This window comes from Odocoileus virginianus, chromosome 19, assembly GCF_023699985.2.
Source record: "Odocoileus virginianus isolate 20LAN1187 ecotype Illinois chromosome 19, Ovbor_1.2, whole genome shotgun sequence".
Taxonomy (NCBI): Eukaryota; Metazoa; Chordata; class Mammalia; order Artiodactyla; family Cervidae; genus Odocoileus; species Odocoileus virginianus.
The window spans coordinates 24,734,625-24,753,109 of NC_069692.1; the positions used below are offsets into that span (position 1 = coordinate 24,734,625).

The 18,485-nt window shown below is 36.5% G+C and overlaps 1 protein-coding gene across 4 annotated transcripts in view; it reads right to left on the bottom strand.

Annotated features, from left to right (window-relative positions):
• The window catches only part of CEP57L1 (centrosomal protein 57 like 1), a 75,025-nt gene that overhangs the window by 23,629 nt on the left and 32,911 nt on the right, over positions 1-18,485 (bottom strand). For 3 of the 4 annotated variants that reach the window (XM_020876611.2, XM_070449997.1, XM_020876612.2), the window contains exons 2-3: positions 3,022-3,187; positions 1,155-1,334 (exon numbers count right to left, since the gene is read on the bottom strand). In XM_020876611.2, coding sequence (XP_020732270.1) covers positions 1,155-1,334; positions 3,022-3,184 — 343 coding nt within the window. In that variant the 5' untranslated portion in view covers positions 3,185-3,187. Of the gene's footprint in view, positions 1-1,154; positions 1,335-3,021; positions 3,188-18,485 lie in introns of those variants that run through there. The other variant, XM_020876613.2, reaches the window with a different exon arrangement.

Consider the following 18,485-nt stretch of genomic DNA (forward strand, 5'->3'; position numbering starts at 1 on the left):
CTTCTATGCAGAGTACATCATGAGAAACGTTGGGCTGGAGGAAGCACAAGCTGGAATCAAGACTGCCAGGAGAAATATCAATAACCTCAGATATGCAGATGATACCACCCTTATGGAAGAAAGCAAAGAAGAACTAAAGAGCCTCTTGATGAAAGTGAAAGAGTGAAAAAGTTGGCTTAAAGCTCAACATTCAGAAAACTAAGATCATGGCATCTGGTCCCATCACCTCATGGCAAATAGATGGGGAAACAGTGGAAACAGTGGCTGACTATTTTTTTGGGCTCCAAAATCACAGTACATGGTGACTGCAGCCATGAAATTAAAAGACGCTTACTCCTTGGAAGGAAAGTTATGACCAACCTAGACAGCATATTAAAAAGCAGAGACGTTACTTTGCCAACAAAGGTCCATCTAGTCAAGGCTATGGTTTTTCCACTGGTCATGTATGGATGTGAGAGTTGGACTGTGAAGAAAGCTGAGTGCCAAAGAATTGATGCTTTTGAACTGTGGTGTCGGAGAGGACTCTTTGTGAGTCCCTTGGACTGCAGGGAGATCCAACCAGTCCATCCTGGAGGAGGTGTTCATTGGAAGGACTGGTGCTGAAGCTGAAACTCCAATATTTTGGCCACCTCTATGCGAAGAGTTGACTCATTGGAAAAGACCCTGATGCTGGGAGGGATTGGGGGCAGGAAGAGAAGGGGATGTCAGAGGATGAGATGGTGGATGGCATCACCAACTCAATGGACATGGGTTTGGGTACACTCTGGGAGTTGGTGATGGACAGGGAGGCCAGGCGTGCTGCAGTTCACAGGGTGGCAAAGAGTCGGACATGACTGAGCAACTGAACTGAACTGAATAATACATGAATTCTGTTGGTATTCTGAAAATATTATAATTCCTAAATACAACTTGCCTAAAAACTTAATTTTTCTTTTAATCTCAATAATTTATGAACTGTGATAACAGATAATATACAGGCAAGTTTAAAATTATATCCATTTAGTGCAAATATCAAAATATCTGAGGACAAGCCTGCAAGGTTTGAATGCATATAAGAACAAAGATATTGAGTAAACCTTCTCAGATTGGGCTTTTTATTTTCAAGTTGTAAACTTTCGCAACCTCTTCCTCTGAGAATTACTGAATTTTCTTACCTTTTTTCTGCTTTATCAGTTCCTCATGTGCCAGATTTCTCTCACTTGTTTCATTCTCCAAGGCCTTTTTATATTGTGCCGCTTCTCTGGAAAGAATGTTCAGGTTATCTTCAGCTTGTGTTCTCTCTAACTCTAAACGATGAATCTTTTCCTGAAGAGTTTTTAATGCTAAAATAAGAGCTGTTGAAAAAATTTCCTTGATATTTTAAGTGAGAATTTTTGAGCACTTATAATCATAGCAGCATATAAGAGTGAGCAGTATATTTTTGCTAGTTAAGTAAAAAAAAAAAAAGCAATTTATATTCCTCATAAAAAAGAAAAATGACTAAAATTCTAAAGAGGGACAAATTCTAACATGTCTTATAAAAATAATATATTTATGATTTTTTTTTCCATTTATTTTTATTAGTTGGAGGCTAATTACTTTACATCATTGCAGTGGTTTTTGTCATACATTGAAATGAATTAGCCATGGATTTACATGTATTCCCCATCGATTATATTTAGTAATTTTCTAAGTTTGAGATGTGAGAAAACTAATAATCACATTTTAATTTAGCAAAGCAAATATGTTCAAAACATATGCAAAAAATGATATATATGTATATGTGTGTGTGTGTGTGTGTGTGTGTGTGTGTGTGTACAGAGAGAGGGAGAGAGTTAGAGAGATAGGAGTGTGGGGAGAAAGGGAAGAAGCAGGTGAAGAAGGAAGAAAGAAAGGGAGGAAGGGAGAAAGGAGGGGAAGTTTGAGGCATACAAGTCTGAGAATGGATAAGGAAAATTAAAATATGCTGTTCACTAATTAACAAGGAAATTTAGGTTTAAAGTTAAAATTTTTTCTCAGTTCTTGATGTATTCAGTTTCAGTCAAATCACAAACATTTTTTGTCCAAGATATGTTAATTTTTAGAACATATGAGGTAGAACACTGCTTCTTCTATCAAGTAAAAATTACAACCTAGTGGTTTAACTGATGTTAGGCTTGAAAGATTGTGTTACACATGTACTACTATGATTATTATTCATATATTAATATCTTCATAATTCAGGTAACCTCAAGTTATAAAATTTTCAAATATTATATGTTCTTCTAAGTTACAACTTCAAATTGTAAAACTAGAGATGAATGGAATATAAATAAATGTTCAAGATTAACTTTCATATAGTTCATATCCAATTAGAAAGATATTTGTTAGAGATTATTGTTTGGTTTGGATTAATATTTCTTGTAGTTGCTTTGTTCCACAAAGCTATAGTCTATTTATAATGGCAACCATTATTATAAAAGATTAAAAAACATGACTATCCGTATCTTAGGAAGTAATGTATATGGTACAGGTATGCCTGGAATCATAAATGTTTTTCTAATTAAATTTTAAGATTCTCTTAAACTTATATTTTAAAAGTTATAATACTTATATTTTGTAGTTACTCCAATGAACTGGATTCATGAAGAATTTTCAAGGGTAATTTCGGATATATGCAATTTCTGAATTTAACCCTTGACTAAGATTAAAATCAACTTAATTCTTTAATATTCTAACCATCTTATTCATTAGAAGGATTCTCCAAATCTGACCTTTTATTCTTCAGAATATTTTCCTATTTTGAATGACATTTTAATGATAAACCTGCAATATGTGCCTAGCTGGTTATATTAATCTTCATCTTATAGCAAAGAAGCCAAAATAAAAAAATGTTAAGTAACTTAAATTTACAGAAACTTTAAGCAATAGAGGCAAAATTAGCATTTTACTAAGATTAGTTAAATATACAATCATCTTATTTTCTACATAAAAGTGAAGAGTTTTACATAACATGCTTCCTAATTCCCCTAATTTTAAATATGATTTTTTTATTAGCATTACCTTGGCTATTTGGACTACGAAGCATTTTAGAAGATGTAACTTCTAAGTTCACAGAGTAGCGAGTCTGAGATGATTCATCACTCTGGGTGACTGATGGAACACACACTCTTTCTGGAGGTTTAAGATAGCTTCCGACTATACTATGCATTAATTCAGAATCCATTATCTGTAGAGAATAAAGGAAAGACATAGTATAGCATCATTTTTTTCCTATGTGGATAACAAAAATATCAGAAAAAATTCAGGTGGAACTTTTAACATAAATATATAATCATATACTGTGGAATTATGTCTTTATAAAGTTTATTATCACAAGTTCAACCATAATAAGCTCACCAGTAAAAGAAAAACATGACGATTTACTCTATAAACAGTATAGAAAATTCTGCCTGATTCTCAGAGTATATGCTCTTTAGTGAGCATTACATGAGTGGTGTGAATTTGCTGGTTTCTCACTTGATTGTAAGATCATCATCTGAGCATTCCTCTACAAAGAGTTTGACTCTAGCATTCAAACATAAAATACATATTCTAACAACAAACTCTGTTTTAGATATAGTTGAATTTGAGGTGCTTACGGACAAGAGCTATCTACCAAATGAATTGAAATACAGGTCTGGAGTTTAGGTGAGCAGTCTAGGCTAGATCTATTGATATAGATTTGGTTATCCATTAGATTACCCAAGGAGAGCATAAAGATTAGCATGTGTGTATGCATGAAAAGGGGTGGCTAAGATTCAATGCCTTTATCCATTAGAGAGCTAATGTTATGTGTCCACTGTGGTGCCCTTCAGATATGTTGAGGCAAAAATTTTAAAGGTCAAGAATGACAGATTTAGGAGATAAATGAGGAGCTCAAAATGCTGATGACCACCTAGCATTCAGAAGACAAATGAAGAATCAAAGGAGATCAAAGAGGAGGGAGCAAAAATGGAGGGGGCGGGGAGAAGCTGGAGAAAGTAGTAACAAAGTCAAAGTAAGAACAGGTAATTGTTTAGTATCTACATTAACATGGTATGCCTTGTAGAAAAGGCATAGGCTTATACTATGCAGGACATGGCTTCTGCAGTCAAATAGTCTGCCATCTCACTTTTGAAGAAAGATGAGTAAGAGACAATGAGAAGAGGGAAAAAACACAGGGGGTAAGTTCGCTAGCAGTATATCCAATAAAATTAGTTTGCTTATTTCATAATTATTAAAATTGTATTGAGCATTCTTCAACTCTATTATCCTAAATGAGTCTAAATAGAAGAAATATGATTACATTAATACAATACCCAGTTTTTGAAACAGTGCAAAGCAATGCCAATCTTTTATAACTTGTAATACATCATCTAATTGTTATGTGCACAATTAATTCTCAATGCCATGATATAAGTGCTACCTAATTTCCAAGAAAATGTAACAATTTGTAGATTTAAAACATCTAGACTTACAAACATTTTATCTAATAAGTAGAAAGTTAGATTTTTCCTTACCGAACTTGATTACAGCAAGTTTAAAACTTAACAATGCCGGAGATTATTAAGTGATTAGACTCTCTATTACCTTTACCTGTACTTTATCTTGAATATTCAGTTTGGAGAAACGTTCTTGATTTAAAATAAAGTGAATAAAGGATATAAAATTATATAATTATAGCTCGATTTTTAAAAAGGACAAAGATAAACATAGATAAAAGACTATAAATGTACTAAATAATAGCAAATAATATCCATTATATTATATAATAATAATTGCAAATATATTAAATGTTACTAGAGGGACAACAGATTTTTATTTTGTTATTTTGACAGAGGATGAGATGGTTGGATGGCATCAGTGACATGATGGACATGAGTTTAAGTAAGCTCCAGGAGTTGGTGATGGACAGGGAAGCCTGGCATGCTGCAGTCCATGGGGTTTGCAAAGAGTCAGACACAACTGAGCGACTGAACTGAACTGACTGATATCTACTTTCTTACACATTCTATACAATACATACATATTAGTTTTATAATAAGAAACAAAATTTATTAATTTCTTTTTAATTAGATTTCTGCAAAGGTAGAAAACAGCTGAAGACATACAGAATCAATGGTTTATACTGATATTTGTAGAGGCACTTATATCTTTTCATTTTTAAAGGTCTTATGCCTCTTAAATCAACATAAATTCAAGGAAGGCAATTATGTTATTTCTTCTGTGAGTTCCTACAATCTAAACTTCTATGCTCTGCAAGAGGGTACTTATTCTCAGGACCTAATCCAAAAAATACTTGTAAAATGAATTCCCTGAAACTAATCTGGTAGGTCAACAACTTTTCCCTACCTTCTTACACTAATGTTTGTCATAGTTAAACCGAACAATTCTATAAATACTGCCCTACATTTAAAAAAATCACACATTCAGTTCAGTTGCTCAGTCGTGTCCAACTCTTTACCTTGGTATATACTTTGCATACAGTGTTTAATTTAATATCATTTTATTTAAGAAAGTAAATCATAATTATTAGAATTTTAAAGTATTACTGATATTTCTTCAGAAAGTTTTCATTAAAAAAAGTGATTCTGAAAGGGTTTGAACATTCTTATGTTTATTATATTTATCTGTCGAACTTTGTTTCTAATCATTTGTCTTCTAAGGCGAGGGTGGGATGTTTCGAGAGAACAGCATCGAAACATGTATATTATCTATAGTGAAACAGATCACCAGCCCAGGCTGGATGCATGAGACAAGTGCTCGGGCCTGGTGCACTGGGAATACCCAGAGGGATTGGGTAGAGAGGGAGGTGGAGAGGGGATCGGGATGGGGAATACATGTAAATCCATGGCTGATTCATGTCAATGTATGACAAGACCCACTGTGGTATTGTAAAGTGATTAGCCTCCAACTAATAAAAATAAATGAAAAAAAATTAAAAAATAAAAAAATAAAAATAAAAAGTTAAGTAACAGAAATTTAATTAAGTAGAGTAGAGATCAGAAGGGGGAGCTCTCATGCTCTGTGACACGGCTGAGTCCAACAGGAAGAAAAAATACTCTTTTTTCCTGGCAAAGATTCAGCCAATGAAAAGCCACAGACTCCTGGTTTACTACAGCCCTCCCAACTTCCTTTTCCCCTCTATAAAAAGAGTTCTCCTTCCCTTGCCCTGCTGAGACTTGCACAGGGCCCACCACAATGGCAAATTCCAAATAGTAATTTTGTGCTGATCCCAAATAAACCCATTTTTGCTGGAGAAATATCTGGCAGTCTATTTTTTTGGGTCAACACCCTTTAGAATGATTGATGGCAAAGTTATTAAATGTATAAAGAAATTAGAAATTGAGTCAACAAATAATGAATTTTAAAGTTAACAGTACTCAGATTAGTTGCTATAAACCTTCCTTGGCCTTTACTTTTTTTCTCTCCCACAGATTGAGCACACTCAATATTTGGAATTAATTATGGGAGTACCGATTAGTCACGCAACCCAAGGGGGAATGAGCTATTGGACAATGATAAATAACTAGAGCTTATCTATTTAATTGCCAAATTTTATTTCAACTAGTTTTAAAAGAAATATTTCTAAAATGTTTAACCTATTTTTCTTCCTTTTAGGCAGAGTATACTCAACACAATTTAACCTTTGGGATGACTTAAGGATATCATAATAGCATTTTAATTATGCATGATGATACTTAGAGAATCACACTGATATTCGTTGATTTGCCTGCCCTTTTGCTGAAAAGTTCCAGTGTTACAGACTTTGTTTTCTGTCTTTTCACCTCTTGCTATCTCTTCCCTTCCTGTCTTCTTATGAACTACTCCATGCAAGTAAGTATCCTTCCCCTAATTACTTTCTGAACCTATAACAAATAAGAAACAATAAAACAATCATTTCATTTATTAGCCATTCAAAGATGAAAAACACAGTCCCTGGCAGTCCTTAAAACATTAACAGCTTAATTATACTAAAAACGGTGACTTGTGAACCCAGAGGATGGGCATCTAAAAAGTTTGGGGGTTTCAGAGATAGCTTCCTGGAGGAGCTAGTTCTCAAACTGAAAAACAAAGGATGAGTAAGTAGTATTTGACAGGCAAAAGAAAGTGAGAAAATGGACAGAGAGGAGGATCAAGTGTACAAGCAAAAGAAACAGCATGGTAATAATAAAAATAATGATACCTCACCTTTATTACTTGAGGGGTTAATTTACTAAAATCCACCTAACAACTCTATGAGGACAATTATTTTCATTTTATTTTTTTATTTTTTTTTTTTTCATTTATTTTTATTAGTTGGAGGCTAATTACTTTACAATATTGTAGTGGTTTTTGTCATACATTGACAGGAATCAGCCATGGATTTACATGTATTCCCCATCCCGATCCCCCCTCCAACCTCCCTCTCCACCCGATTCCTCTGGGTCTTCCCAGTGCACAGAATTATTTTCATTTTAAAGATGAGTAAACTGTGGCACAGAAAAATTGTTTTGTGCAAGGTAACACAACTAAAGTAGCAAAGTCAGAACTTGGGCAGCTTGACTCTGAAGCTCACACTTTTAACCACCAAGCTTTATTGCTTATTTATCCAAAGTTATGAAAGCTAGAGAGAAGGTGATGTTTTGGGAAAGCTACTACAAGAAATGTTGGAAGATTGCAAATATGCCTAAGTATTGCAGAAGAGAGGGCAGAAACCAGATCTGAGGAGCCTAGTAAGCCAGGCACAGGTGTTTGGATTTTATCCCATGGGCAATGAGAGTCACCCAACAGAGGAGTAGCAGTATCACATTGCCTTTGATAAAGATTTCTGAGAGTCAGAACAGAGAAAAACAACCAGAGGTTAGACTTCCAGACAGGAGACTATTCTAGAATGCTTTGTGTGAAAATAAAGATCTGAACCAAAGCAACAGAAGTGGGAATGAAAAGAAGGGGACAAATTAGAGATAATTAGGATATTGAATTTATAGAATGTATGGCTGAGATGAAGAAAATTAATGATAGGGAGAAATTAAATATAGCTCTAGTCAAAGCAGAAAACAGATTTTGAAGGGTGTCAAGGTTAATATAAAAGGTTAATTTTAGACATGTTTGAAGTGTTTGTCGGACAATGTGTGTGTGTGTGCGTGCGCACGCATGCTTAATCGCTCAGTCATGTCCAATTCTTTGTGACCCCATCTACTGTAGCTCACCAGGCTCCTATGTTCTGGCAATTTTCCAGGCAAGAATATTGGAGTGGGTTGCCATTTCCTACTCCAGGGGATCTTCCCAACCCAGGGATCGAACCTGTGTTGTTTGCACCTTCTGCACTGGCAGGTGGATTCTTTACCACTGAGCCACCTTGGAAGCCCCCTTTGTAGGACAATAGAAAGAAAGTGAAGGGGCTCAGTTGTGTCTGACTCTTTGTGACCCCATGGACCGTAGCTTACCAGGCTTCTCCTATTTTCTAGGCAAGAGTACTGGGGTGGGTTGCCATTTCCTTCTCCAGGGTATCTTCCTGATCCAGGGACTGAACCTGGGTCTCCCACATTGCAGGCAGACACTTAACCATCTGAGCCACCAGCAAAGCCCTTGTAGGACAATAACAACATAAAAATAGCTACCACTTACACTGAACTAATTCCAGCCACTAGTCAAAGAAATTTACATGTGCTGATCCACAGAATTGCCAAAGCAACCCTATAAAGTATTCACGTTAATTTCATTTTACTTGAGGCAACTAAGAGGTTAAGTAACTTTGCCAAAGGTCACACAGTTATAAGTGGCTGAGCTGGGACTTGAGCCCATGTACCCTAGATCAGAGTGTATTCTGCCTTTAATAGAGGATTCAAGGAAGAATGGCTTAGACTAAAGATAGGATTTGAAAGTCATCAGTATACATAGATAGAAGCTCAAGCCATGAATATTCACTTAGATACAGAGGGTGCAGTTTTTCTCCAAGTATGGTCCTTCAATCACTTAGGTATAAACACCTTGAGGATATTTTATAAAGTGAGGATTCCTGGGCATCCCCTAGGTCCATGTAAATAATCTCTGGGATAAGATGCAGAAATATGTAATTTTCACTTTCCAATTGATTCTTATGCAAAAGTTTGAAGATCACTGATAGGAATGAGCAAAGAACTGAGTAACAATGACATTGAGTTTATTAGAACTATGTCTACAATGAAAGTAAACAAGTTCTGAAGAAGTATAGTAAGGGCCTAAGCAAGCATTTGATGGATTTTTTTAATCAAATCTAAGCTACCATGTATTATAAGATGCAATAGTCTCTTATGTACCACAAGAAGAGAAAAATAGGAGACCTCTCATGTAAAGCCAGAACAACAGAAGAGTTAACAAATACAATGTAGAATACATGGAAACTAAAACCACAATGCAAAAAGAGACAGCAAGAAAACTTGCAAGTCTCTACCTTTCAAGTATTGGGCACTAGCTAGAGGGAATTTTATCCAAAAGACAGTTCTTACACAGGTTTATGATCTGAATTCACACTACCAGAGGGGTATGAAACAAAAAAACCTGCAATGCTCAAACAGAGAATTTAATTTAAAATGGTCTCAGGTAGCAGTGCAAATGACTGCTAGAGGCAAATGCAAGTCCTTTCTGAAGTAATCTGATTTCAATCTAGGACAATAATGACTACAAGATGTACCCCTATTTTGGAAGTGTTTTAAATGTGAAAAAAATATGTTTAAGAATCACTAAAATACAGTAAATGGAATGTAAATCAAGGACTATTCTGAATGCCCAGACACTTTGGGGTGGAGTGTTGGTGGAGTGGCTACTTTCTGGCTCTCGAGCGTACTTCACACATAATTTCATATAGGTGTTGATTTTTTTGTAAAAGAACTACCAAAAAGATTATTAAAAATTATAAAAATCCTTTTCCTCCCCATCGCAATAAACATTTTTAATAATCCTTTTAAATATAAAAAGTCTCATTGATAAAAAGATATAAACCAAACAAACAAAACAACCAACAAGTGACATCAGACAACTTGTACCCCAGAGTCCATGTAAATGCTTCAACATTCTCTGGAACTTTGAGAACTAGATTGCAAAATTCACCACAAGCCCTGGTAACTGTCCAGACACGGCAGGAGGAAGAGAAAACTTTGCTCCTGCCAAGGAAGATGATTTACTGTCCCAGTCCAACACTCGGGGTTCTTTCTTTCACTCACAGGCCACAAACATACTAACTTAATATTTTCATTATATCCAGAATATCCTGGCCCCTTTTAAGAAAAGCTGATCACTTCTCAACAAAGCTACCATGAAAAAAAATTTCTTCAGCACTTTCATAATTTTCCAGAAAAGGAGTGTATTCCTGGTTCAGACAATGCACTTTTCATCTTTTCCAAGGGTAGTATAAAACATTGCACAAATCACTTCCCATGACTGCTCTGGGATCTTATAAAACTGCAATTTCACTGAATAGCAAGCATATCATCCAAATAGGTTGTTAGAGGACTAAATGGCTTTAGAGTGAAAGTTAAGCACTAATTGATCACTGTGGGAAGTCCCCCAATTCAAATGTGTGACTTACAAATACACTAATTATATAGCCAAACTGCTGCCTTCTTCCTGCTTTTTTTTTTCATTTATTTTTATTAGTTGGAGGCTAATTACTTTACAATATTGTAGTGGGTTTTGTCATACATTGACATGAATCAACCATGGAGTTACATGTATTCCCCATCCTGATCCCCCCTCCCACCTCCCTCTCCACCCGATTCCTCTGGGTCTTCCCAGTGCACCAGGCCCGAGCACTTGTCTCATGCATCCAACCTGGGCTGGTGATCTGTTTCACTATAGATAATATACATGTTTCGCTGCTGTTCTCTCGAAACATCCCACCCTCGCCTTCTCCCACAGAGTCCAAAAGTCTGTTCTGTGCATCTGTGTCTCTTTTTCTGTTTTGCTTATAGGGTTATCGTTACCATCTTTCTAAATTCCATATATATGTGTTAGTATGCTGTAATGTTCTTTATCTTTCTGGCTTACTTCACTCTGTATAATGGGCTCCAGTTTCATCCATCTCATTAGAACTGATTCAAATGAATTCTTTTTAATGGCTGAGTAATATTCCATGGTGTATATGTACCACAGCTTCCTTATCCATTCGTCTGCTGATGGGCATCTAGGTTGCTTCCATGTCCTGGCTATTATAAACAGTGCTGTGATGAACATTGGGGTGCACGTGTCTCTTTCAGATCTGGTTTCCTTGGTGTGTATGCCCAGAAGTGGGATTGCTGGGTCATATGGCAGTTCTATTTCCAGTTTTTTAAGAAATCTCCACATTGTTCTCCATAGTGGCTGTACTAGTTTGCATCCCCACCAACAGTGTAAGAGGGTTCCCTTTTCTCCACACCCTCTCCAGCATTTATTGCTTGTAGATTTTTGGATAGCAGCCATCCTGACTGGCGTGTAATGGTACCTCATTCCTGCTTTTAAAAGACGAAGGTCCTCAAATCTCTCTCAGAGTGCAATCTATCTAGAGCAATGGATAAAAGAATTCTAATCTGATTCTCACTCTTGCCACTCCCTACCACAGTACTTCTTTCACAAAGGAAAACTACTTCCTTTCCCAGGAGCAAATGTATACATATACGTATGTACATGAATATAGAGATTTTCTAAGACTGCAGAAAGTGCGGTTTCCGACACCCCCACCTACAATTTAATGTTAAATTTCCCACAGAAAAAACAGAATAATGGTTTTATATAGTGCCATTACTATTCCAACCATGTCATAAAAATACTGTTTCTACATCTATCTGTGGAATTTTTTTTTTAAAAAAGTCATACTATTCACAGGTAACAAAACTTAAACAGCACAATAGAAAATCTACTCCTGGACCATTGATTCCCAACCACATTTACTGCTTTCCTCTCTCTGAAGATAACTACCAATAGCAGATTCTTGAGAACAGAAAGAAAAAAAATTACTCATATGCCTAAGTACTATTCTTTCAGTGACTCTCCTGTCATATACATAAATCAGCAGGAAAGAGTCATCAGATTCTAGAAGCTTGGCCATCTTTTCAATTACATTATTACTGGTTCATTCCTTACATTGCATCCTTGTTGCTGGTGCTACACTCTTGGATTTGATGATGACGACTAATTCTTTTCTTAGGCAATTCCCCCTCCATTTCTGTGGATCTGAGGACTGAATCTGCATGGTTCTATTAAGGAATATGTAATGGAGAGAGCTCTGGATTGAGACATACATCCTGGATTCTTTACTGTTTCTGACACTTAACTAGCAGATAATCTTGGTTGTCACTTCCTTTCTCTTAGCTTTGAAAAATATAAAATATTATGTAAATATTCAGTGGTAGAAGTAGCAGTGATAATGAATTCTTTATCATTCTTTTCTTGGGAGTTTCCTGTATTTCTATTTCAGAAATTTTTTTGACTTGTCAGGTTTTCCTTTCCCCTAATAAGCAGTGTAATTCCTCTCCCTTGCTAATATATATACGTATGTGTATACACACATGTATGCATATATATATATATATATATATATATATAGTCTTGACACTAAACTAGTTCTGAAGTTCTTACCACTTTACATTTCTAGAAATATTACTTTTATAGGGACTTCTGTTTATACAATGCATTTCTATTCTCCCTAATGAACAAAGGTACCTATAACCTGTATTGTTTAATAAGGCATAGTGGCTAAGAGGTGGATTCTGCAGCAAGACTCTTTGGAGGTAAACCCTGTATTATCTGAGGTAAGTTTCTTAAATCTTCTATGGTTTCCCCTACCTATAAAATGAGAATAATAAGTCTATATACCTATTTCAGAGAATTATATGTAATAAATCAATACAAAGTTCTTAAAATAGAGCTTGGCTCATAGGAAGCACTCAATAAATGCTATTGATATCTAAAAACCTTTATATTATGAATATTATATCTAAAATTTTGTTAGTATTATCATTGATGTCCATAATGATACTGAGAAACCACAAAATTCAAAAATCCATCTTAACTATCAAAACCTCAACTATATCCATCTTATTCTAATATTATGTCATACTATGAAGTTTTCCAATAGATACTCTATAAATGGTATATAAGATGACTTTTCACAAAGTGAATTCACAAAGTGAATTTCCCACAATATTTAACTTACTTATAGTAGTAACTTTACAATACTATTGTACAAACCTGATTTTTATACCTAAAGCCTTCTCTACATTCAGTCCTCCTCAAACAACAATATTACTTTGGGGGTTGTCCTAATATATTTGTTTTTTATTTCTACTCAAGATGATCATTTATTTCTTATCAAGTACTAACCACAATTTCTCTGAATTTTAAGAGTTCAAATCTACCCAGATATCCCAAAGTCACCTCAAATTCATATCTGAAACTTAGTATATCATCATTCCCCTGAAAACTTTTTCTTTTATGTTTTTAATCTCACTTAATGGTACCATTCTCCCTACCTCTAAACCCACAAATCCTGAGGATTTCAACACCTAAAACACTTCTTGAATCATCTATACCACTGCCTTCTTACCACCATTAACTAGGTGTCTTAGCCTAGGCCTTCATCATTTTTTGACTGGACTACAATTTGCCTAGACTCCTAAAGTGATTTCCCTGTCACTGATCTTGTCCCACTAAAGCTATACTCTTCTCTGACTCTAGAGTGATCTATCTAAAATTATAATCCAGTCATGTCACTTCAGAGAAGGAAATGGCAACCCACTACAATATCCTTGCCTGGGAAATTCCACAGACAGAGGGGCCTGGTGGGATCCAGTCCATGGGGTTTCAAGAGTCAGACATGACTGAACGATTGAACCACCACCATCACTATGTCACTTCAATGTCTAAAACACTTCAGTGACTCCTCACTGCTTTCAGGATAAAGATCATACATGTTCTCAGGGCATACCGGGCCCTCCATAACCCATTCTCTGTCAGTCAAGTTCTTTTCTTCTGCCTATACTACATGAACATATGTTTCTAGTGTTCATATTGTTCTTTTTTCCTAGAATATGCAAGACATAGTTTATCAGTTAATCTGTCCATGAAGCTTTCCCTTTGCATACCTATATGCTTAATATATTATATTGAAATAATCTGATTATGTCCTCCCCATTAAACTGAACTGAGAGGACAGGGATCAAGTCTCATTCATCTTTATGACCTTAGTACCTAATTCAATACCTAATAAATGCTTACTAAACTGAAATGAATTAAAAGCCTAAAAGCCATGCAGAGTTCCAAGATAAATCCTACTGACAAGTCATCTCAATATGAGGTAAAAGGATGATGTCTATGCCACTGAGACAAAAGAGGGTTTGAATGACTAACAGGAATGCCTGAGTTATTCTTTCAAAAAGCAACACACCTAGGATTGTCCCCTTAGCATCCAGAGCTCAATATTCATAATTCAAGTTCTTTTTCCTATCAGCAAGTTGCAGTATCTTAACCACATCGACTTTTAACCCATATGCCTGAAGTGAACAACTGTTCTAAAGGGCTGAAGTAATCTATTGATGGACAGAGCTGTTGACAGGCTAGTCTGTAAAGAGACACCATTAAGCCCTTATGTTTTTTTCAAACTGGACTTGTTGGCACAACTGTTAAGGTCTTAACATGAGAAATGGCATATGTTATTGAATAACACAGAGGGCAAAAGGACAAAACCAGATTTTCCTGCCTAGCTGAGGTAGAAGCTTAGTTAATATGTCAAAATACATTTTACTCAAAACGCGTTTGTGAAAATTTATATTACCCTCCTCTTAAATTTTCCAATTCTTCATTAGTTTTTAATGTGTATACTTTATTCTAGCTAACTTTATATATCATTTTAGCTAACTATAACTAGCCAAATGTAGATGTGCTGAGGGTCTCTCAATGTTTCACCAGCAGCCAAAGTACAAGAGGCATAGAGAAGACCCTATTATGATGGCTAAACATAAGATAGCTTCATTGTTCCTAAGAACTTTTCGTGCATCCAAACAGCCTACTCCTGTGACTGTGTCAACATAACTCACTTAAGACTCAGATGACTTTTTATTAAAGTTAATGCTAGGAATCTGCATAATTTTCAGATTTCATTCCACTTCAGTTCTAACACCATTTGCTGAGTGCCTAAATGTGCCAGATTTCGTGCTAGACATGGAGGTAGAAAGAGAAAAAGGTCACAGTCTAAGGGGAAATAAATTCAGTGTCTAACCAACATGGGCCTTTGAACTTAACTCTAAGCTAGTACGAAGCTGTTGTTGTTCAGTTGCTAAATTGTGTCCAACTCTTTGTGACTCAGTGAATGCTGCATGCCAGGCCCTTTTTGACTTTTCATACTGTTCATGGGGTTCTTCTGGCAAGAATTCTGGAGTGGTTTGCCATTTTTCTCCTCCAGTGGACCACATTTTGTCAGAACTCTTCACTATATAGACCCATCCATTTTGGGTAGCTGTACACGGCATGGCTTATATCTTCATTTAATTACCCAAGACCCTTCGTCAGACAAGGGAAATACTCCCCTTGTCCCTTTGCCTCCATGAAGGTAAGTACTAAGCTGGTGTCCCACAAAACTTGCGGTTGACCCTCCAATGCTGCTTTCACTGTGGTAACTGACCAGGTTTGCCAGTCTAGCTCAAATGAGCTCTGAGTAAGACAGACTCAATTTCCTTTAACAGGATCAACTCTCATCTTTGAACTAAAAACTTCCTATTGGCTGCAAACTAGATTTCACTGAAAGATATACAAGGGGTGCAGCACAGCAAAACCAAAAGGCACAGCCAAAAGTATTTGCAATGATAAGTTCAATAATTAATAATATCATTCTTATGTACATGAATATAGCTAACAACTTCTTATAATTACATTATATACAAATCCCTGATATTATGCTAGCTGAGAGATTAGAGTATTTGGAAAGAGGTTTGACAAAAAACCAAAAGCAACACATAAACTGTTTTATCCCTCTGATTACAAGAGTAATATATGCTCATTCTACAAAATTTGGAAGTCACAGAAGAAAACAACAATCACTATAAACTCTAGCAGTCTAAGACTGTTAAGGTATTTATATACTATTTTGGTATCTACAGTAGCTCAGACAGTAAAGAACCTGCCTGCACTGAAGGAGACCTGCATTTGATCCTTCGTTTGGGAAGATCCCCTGGAGAAGGAAATGGCAACCCATCCAGTATTCTTGCCTGGAGAATTCCATGGACAGAGGAGCCTGGAAGGCAACAGTCCATGGAGGTCTCAAAAAGCTGAACACAACTGAGTGACTTTCACTTTCTTTGGTATGTATTAAATCAGTCTTTATTACTTTAACCAAAGTTCAGTCAGTTCAGTTGCTCAGTCGTGTCCTACTCTTTGAGACCCCATGGACTGCAGTTCGCCACCAGGCTTTCCTGTCCATCACCAGTTCCCAGAGCTTGCTCAAACTCATGTCCATCGAATCGGTGATGCAATCCAACCATCTCATCCTCTGTTGTCCCCTTCTCCTCCTGACTCCAGTCTTTCCCAGCATCAAGGTCTTTTCTAATGAGACAGTTCATCGCATCAGGTGGCCAAAGTAGTGGAGATTCAGCTTCAAGCATCAATCCTTCAAATGAATATTCAGGACTGATTTCCTTTAAGATGGACTGGTTTGATTTCCTTGCAGTCCAAGGGACTCTCAAGAGCCTTCTCCAACTCCACAGTTCAAAAGCATCAATTCTTCGGTGCTCAGCTTTATAGTCCAACTCTCACATCCATACATGACTACTGGACAAACATTAGCTTTGACTAGACAAACCTTTGTCGGCAAAGTAACATCTCTGCTTTTTAATATGCTGTCTAGGTTGGTCATAACTTTTCTTCCAAGGAGCGTTTTTTAATTTCATAGCTCCAATCACCATCTTTGGTGATTTTGGAGCCCAAGAAAATAAAAGTCTCTGTTTCCATGGTTTCCCCATCTATTTGCCATGAACCGATGGGATCAGATGCCATGATCTTAGTTTTCTGAATGTTGAGTTTTAAGCCAACATTTTCACTCTCCTCTTTCACTTTCATCAAGAGGCTCTTTAGTTCTTCTTTGCTTTCTGCCATAAGGGTGGTGTCATCTGCATTTTTGGGGTTTCTGATCTTTCTCCCAACAATCTTGATACCAGCTTGTACTTCATCCAGCCTGGCATTTCACATGATGTACTCTGCATATAAGGTAAACCAGCCGGGTGACAATATACAGCCTTGACGTACCCCTTTTCCTATTTGGAACCACTGTTGTTCCTTGTCCAGTTCTAACTGTTGCTTCTTGACCTGCATTCAGGTGTCTCAGGAGGCAGGTAAGGTGTTCTTGTATTCCTATCTCTTTCAGAATTTTCCACAGTTTGTTGTGATCCACACAGTCAAAGGCTTTGGCGTAGTTAATAAAGCAGATGTTTTTCTGGAACTCTCTTGCTTTTTCGATGATCCAACAGATGTTGGCAATTTGATCTCTGGTTCCTCTGCCTTTTCTTAATCCAGCTTGAACAACTGGAAGTTCTCAGTTCATGTACTGTTGAAGCCTCACTTGGAGAATTTTGTGCATTACTTTGCTAGTGTGTGAGATGAGTGCAATTGTGTGGTAGTTTGAACATTCTTTGGCACTGCCCTTCTTTGGCATTGGAATGAAAACTGACCTTTTCCAGTCCTGTGACCACTGCTGAGTTTTCCAAATTTGCTGGCATTTTGAGTGCAGCACTTTCACAGCATCATCTTTTAGGATTTGAAATAGCTCAATTCGAATTCCATCACCTCCACTAGCTTTGTTTGTAGTGATGCTTCCTAAGGTCTACTTGACTTCGCACTCCAAAAGATGTCTCTTTGGTGAGTGATCACACCATCGTGGTTATCTGGGTCATGAAGGTCTTTTTTGTATAGTTCTGTGTATTCTTGCCACCTCTTCTTAATATGTTCTGCTTCTGTGAGGTCCATACCATTTCTGCCCTTTTTTGTACCCATCTTTGCATGAAATGTTCCCTTCATATCTTTTCTTGTAGAGATCTCTGGGGATTCTATTGTATCCCTCTATTTATTTGCAATGATTACTGAGGAAGGCTTTCTTATCTCTCCTTGCTATTCTTCAGAAGTCTGCATTCAGATGGGTATATCTCCTTTTCTCCTTTGCTTTTTGCTTCTCTTCTTTTCTCAGCTATTTGTAAGGCCTCCTCAGACAACCATTTTGCCTTTTTGTGTTTCTTTTTCTTGAGGATGGTTTTAACCACCGCCTCCTATACAATATCATGAACCTCCATCCATAGTTCTTCAGGCACTGTCAATCAGATCAAATCCCTTGAATCTATTTGTTACTTCCACTGTATAAATGTAAGGGGTTTGATTTAGATCATACCTGAATGGTCAAGTGGTTTTCCCCACTTTCTTCAATTTAAGTCTGAATTTGGTAATAAAGTGTTCATGATTTGAGCCACAGTCAGCTTCCTGTCTTGTTTCTGCTGACTGTATAGAGCTTCTCTATCTTCAGCTACAAAGAATAT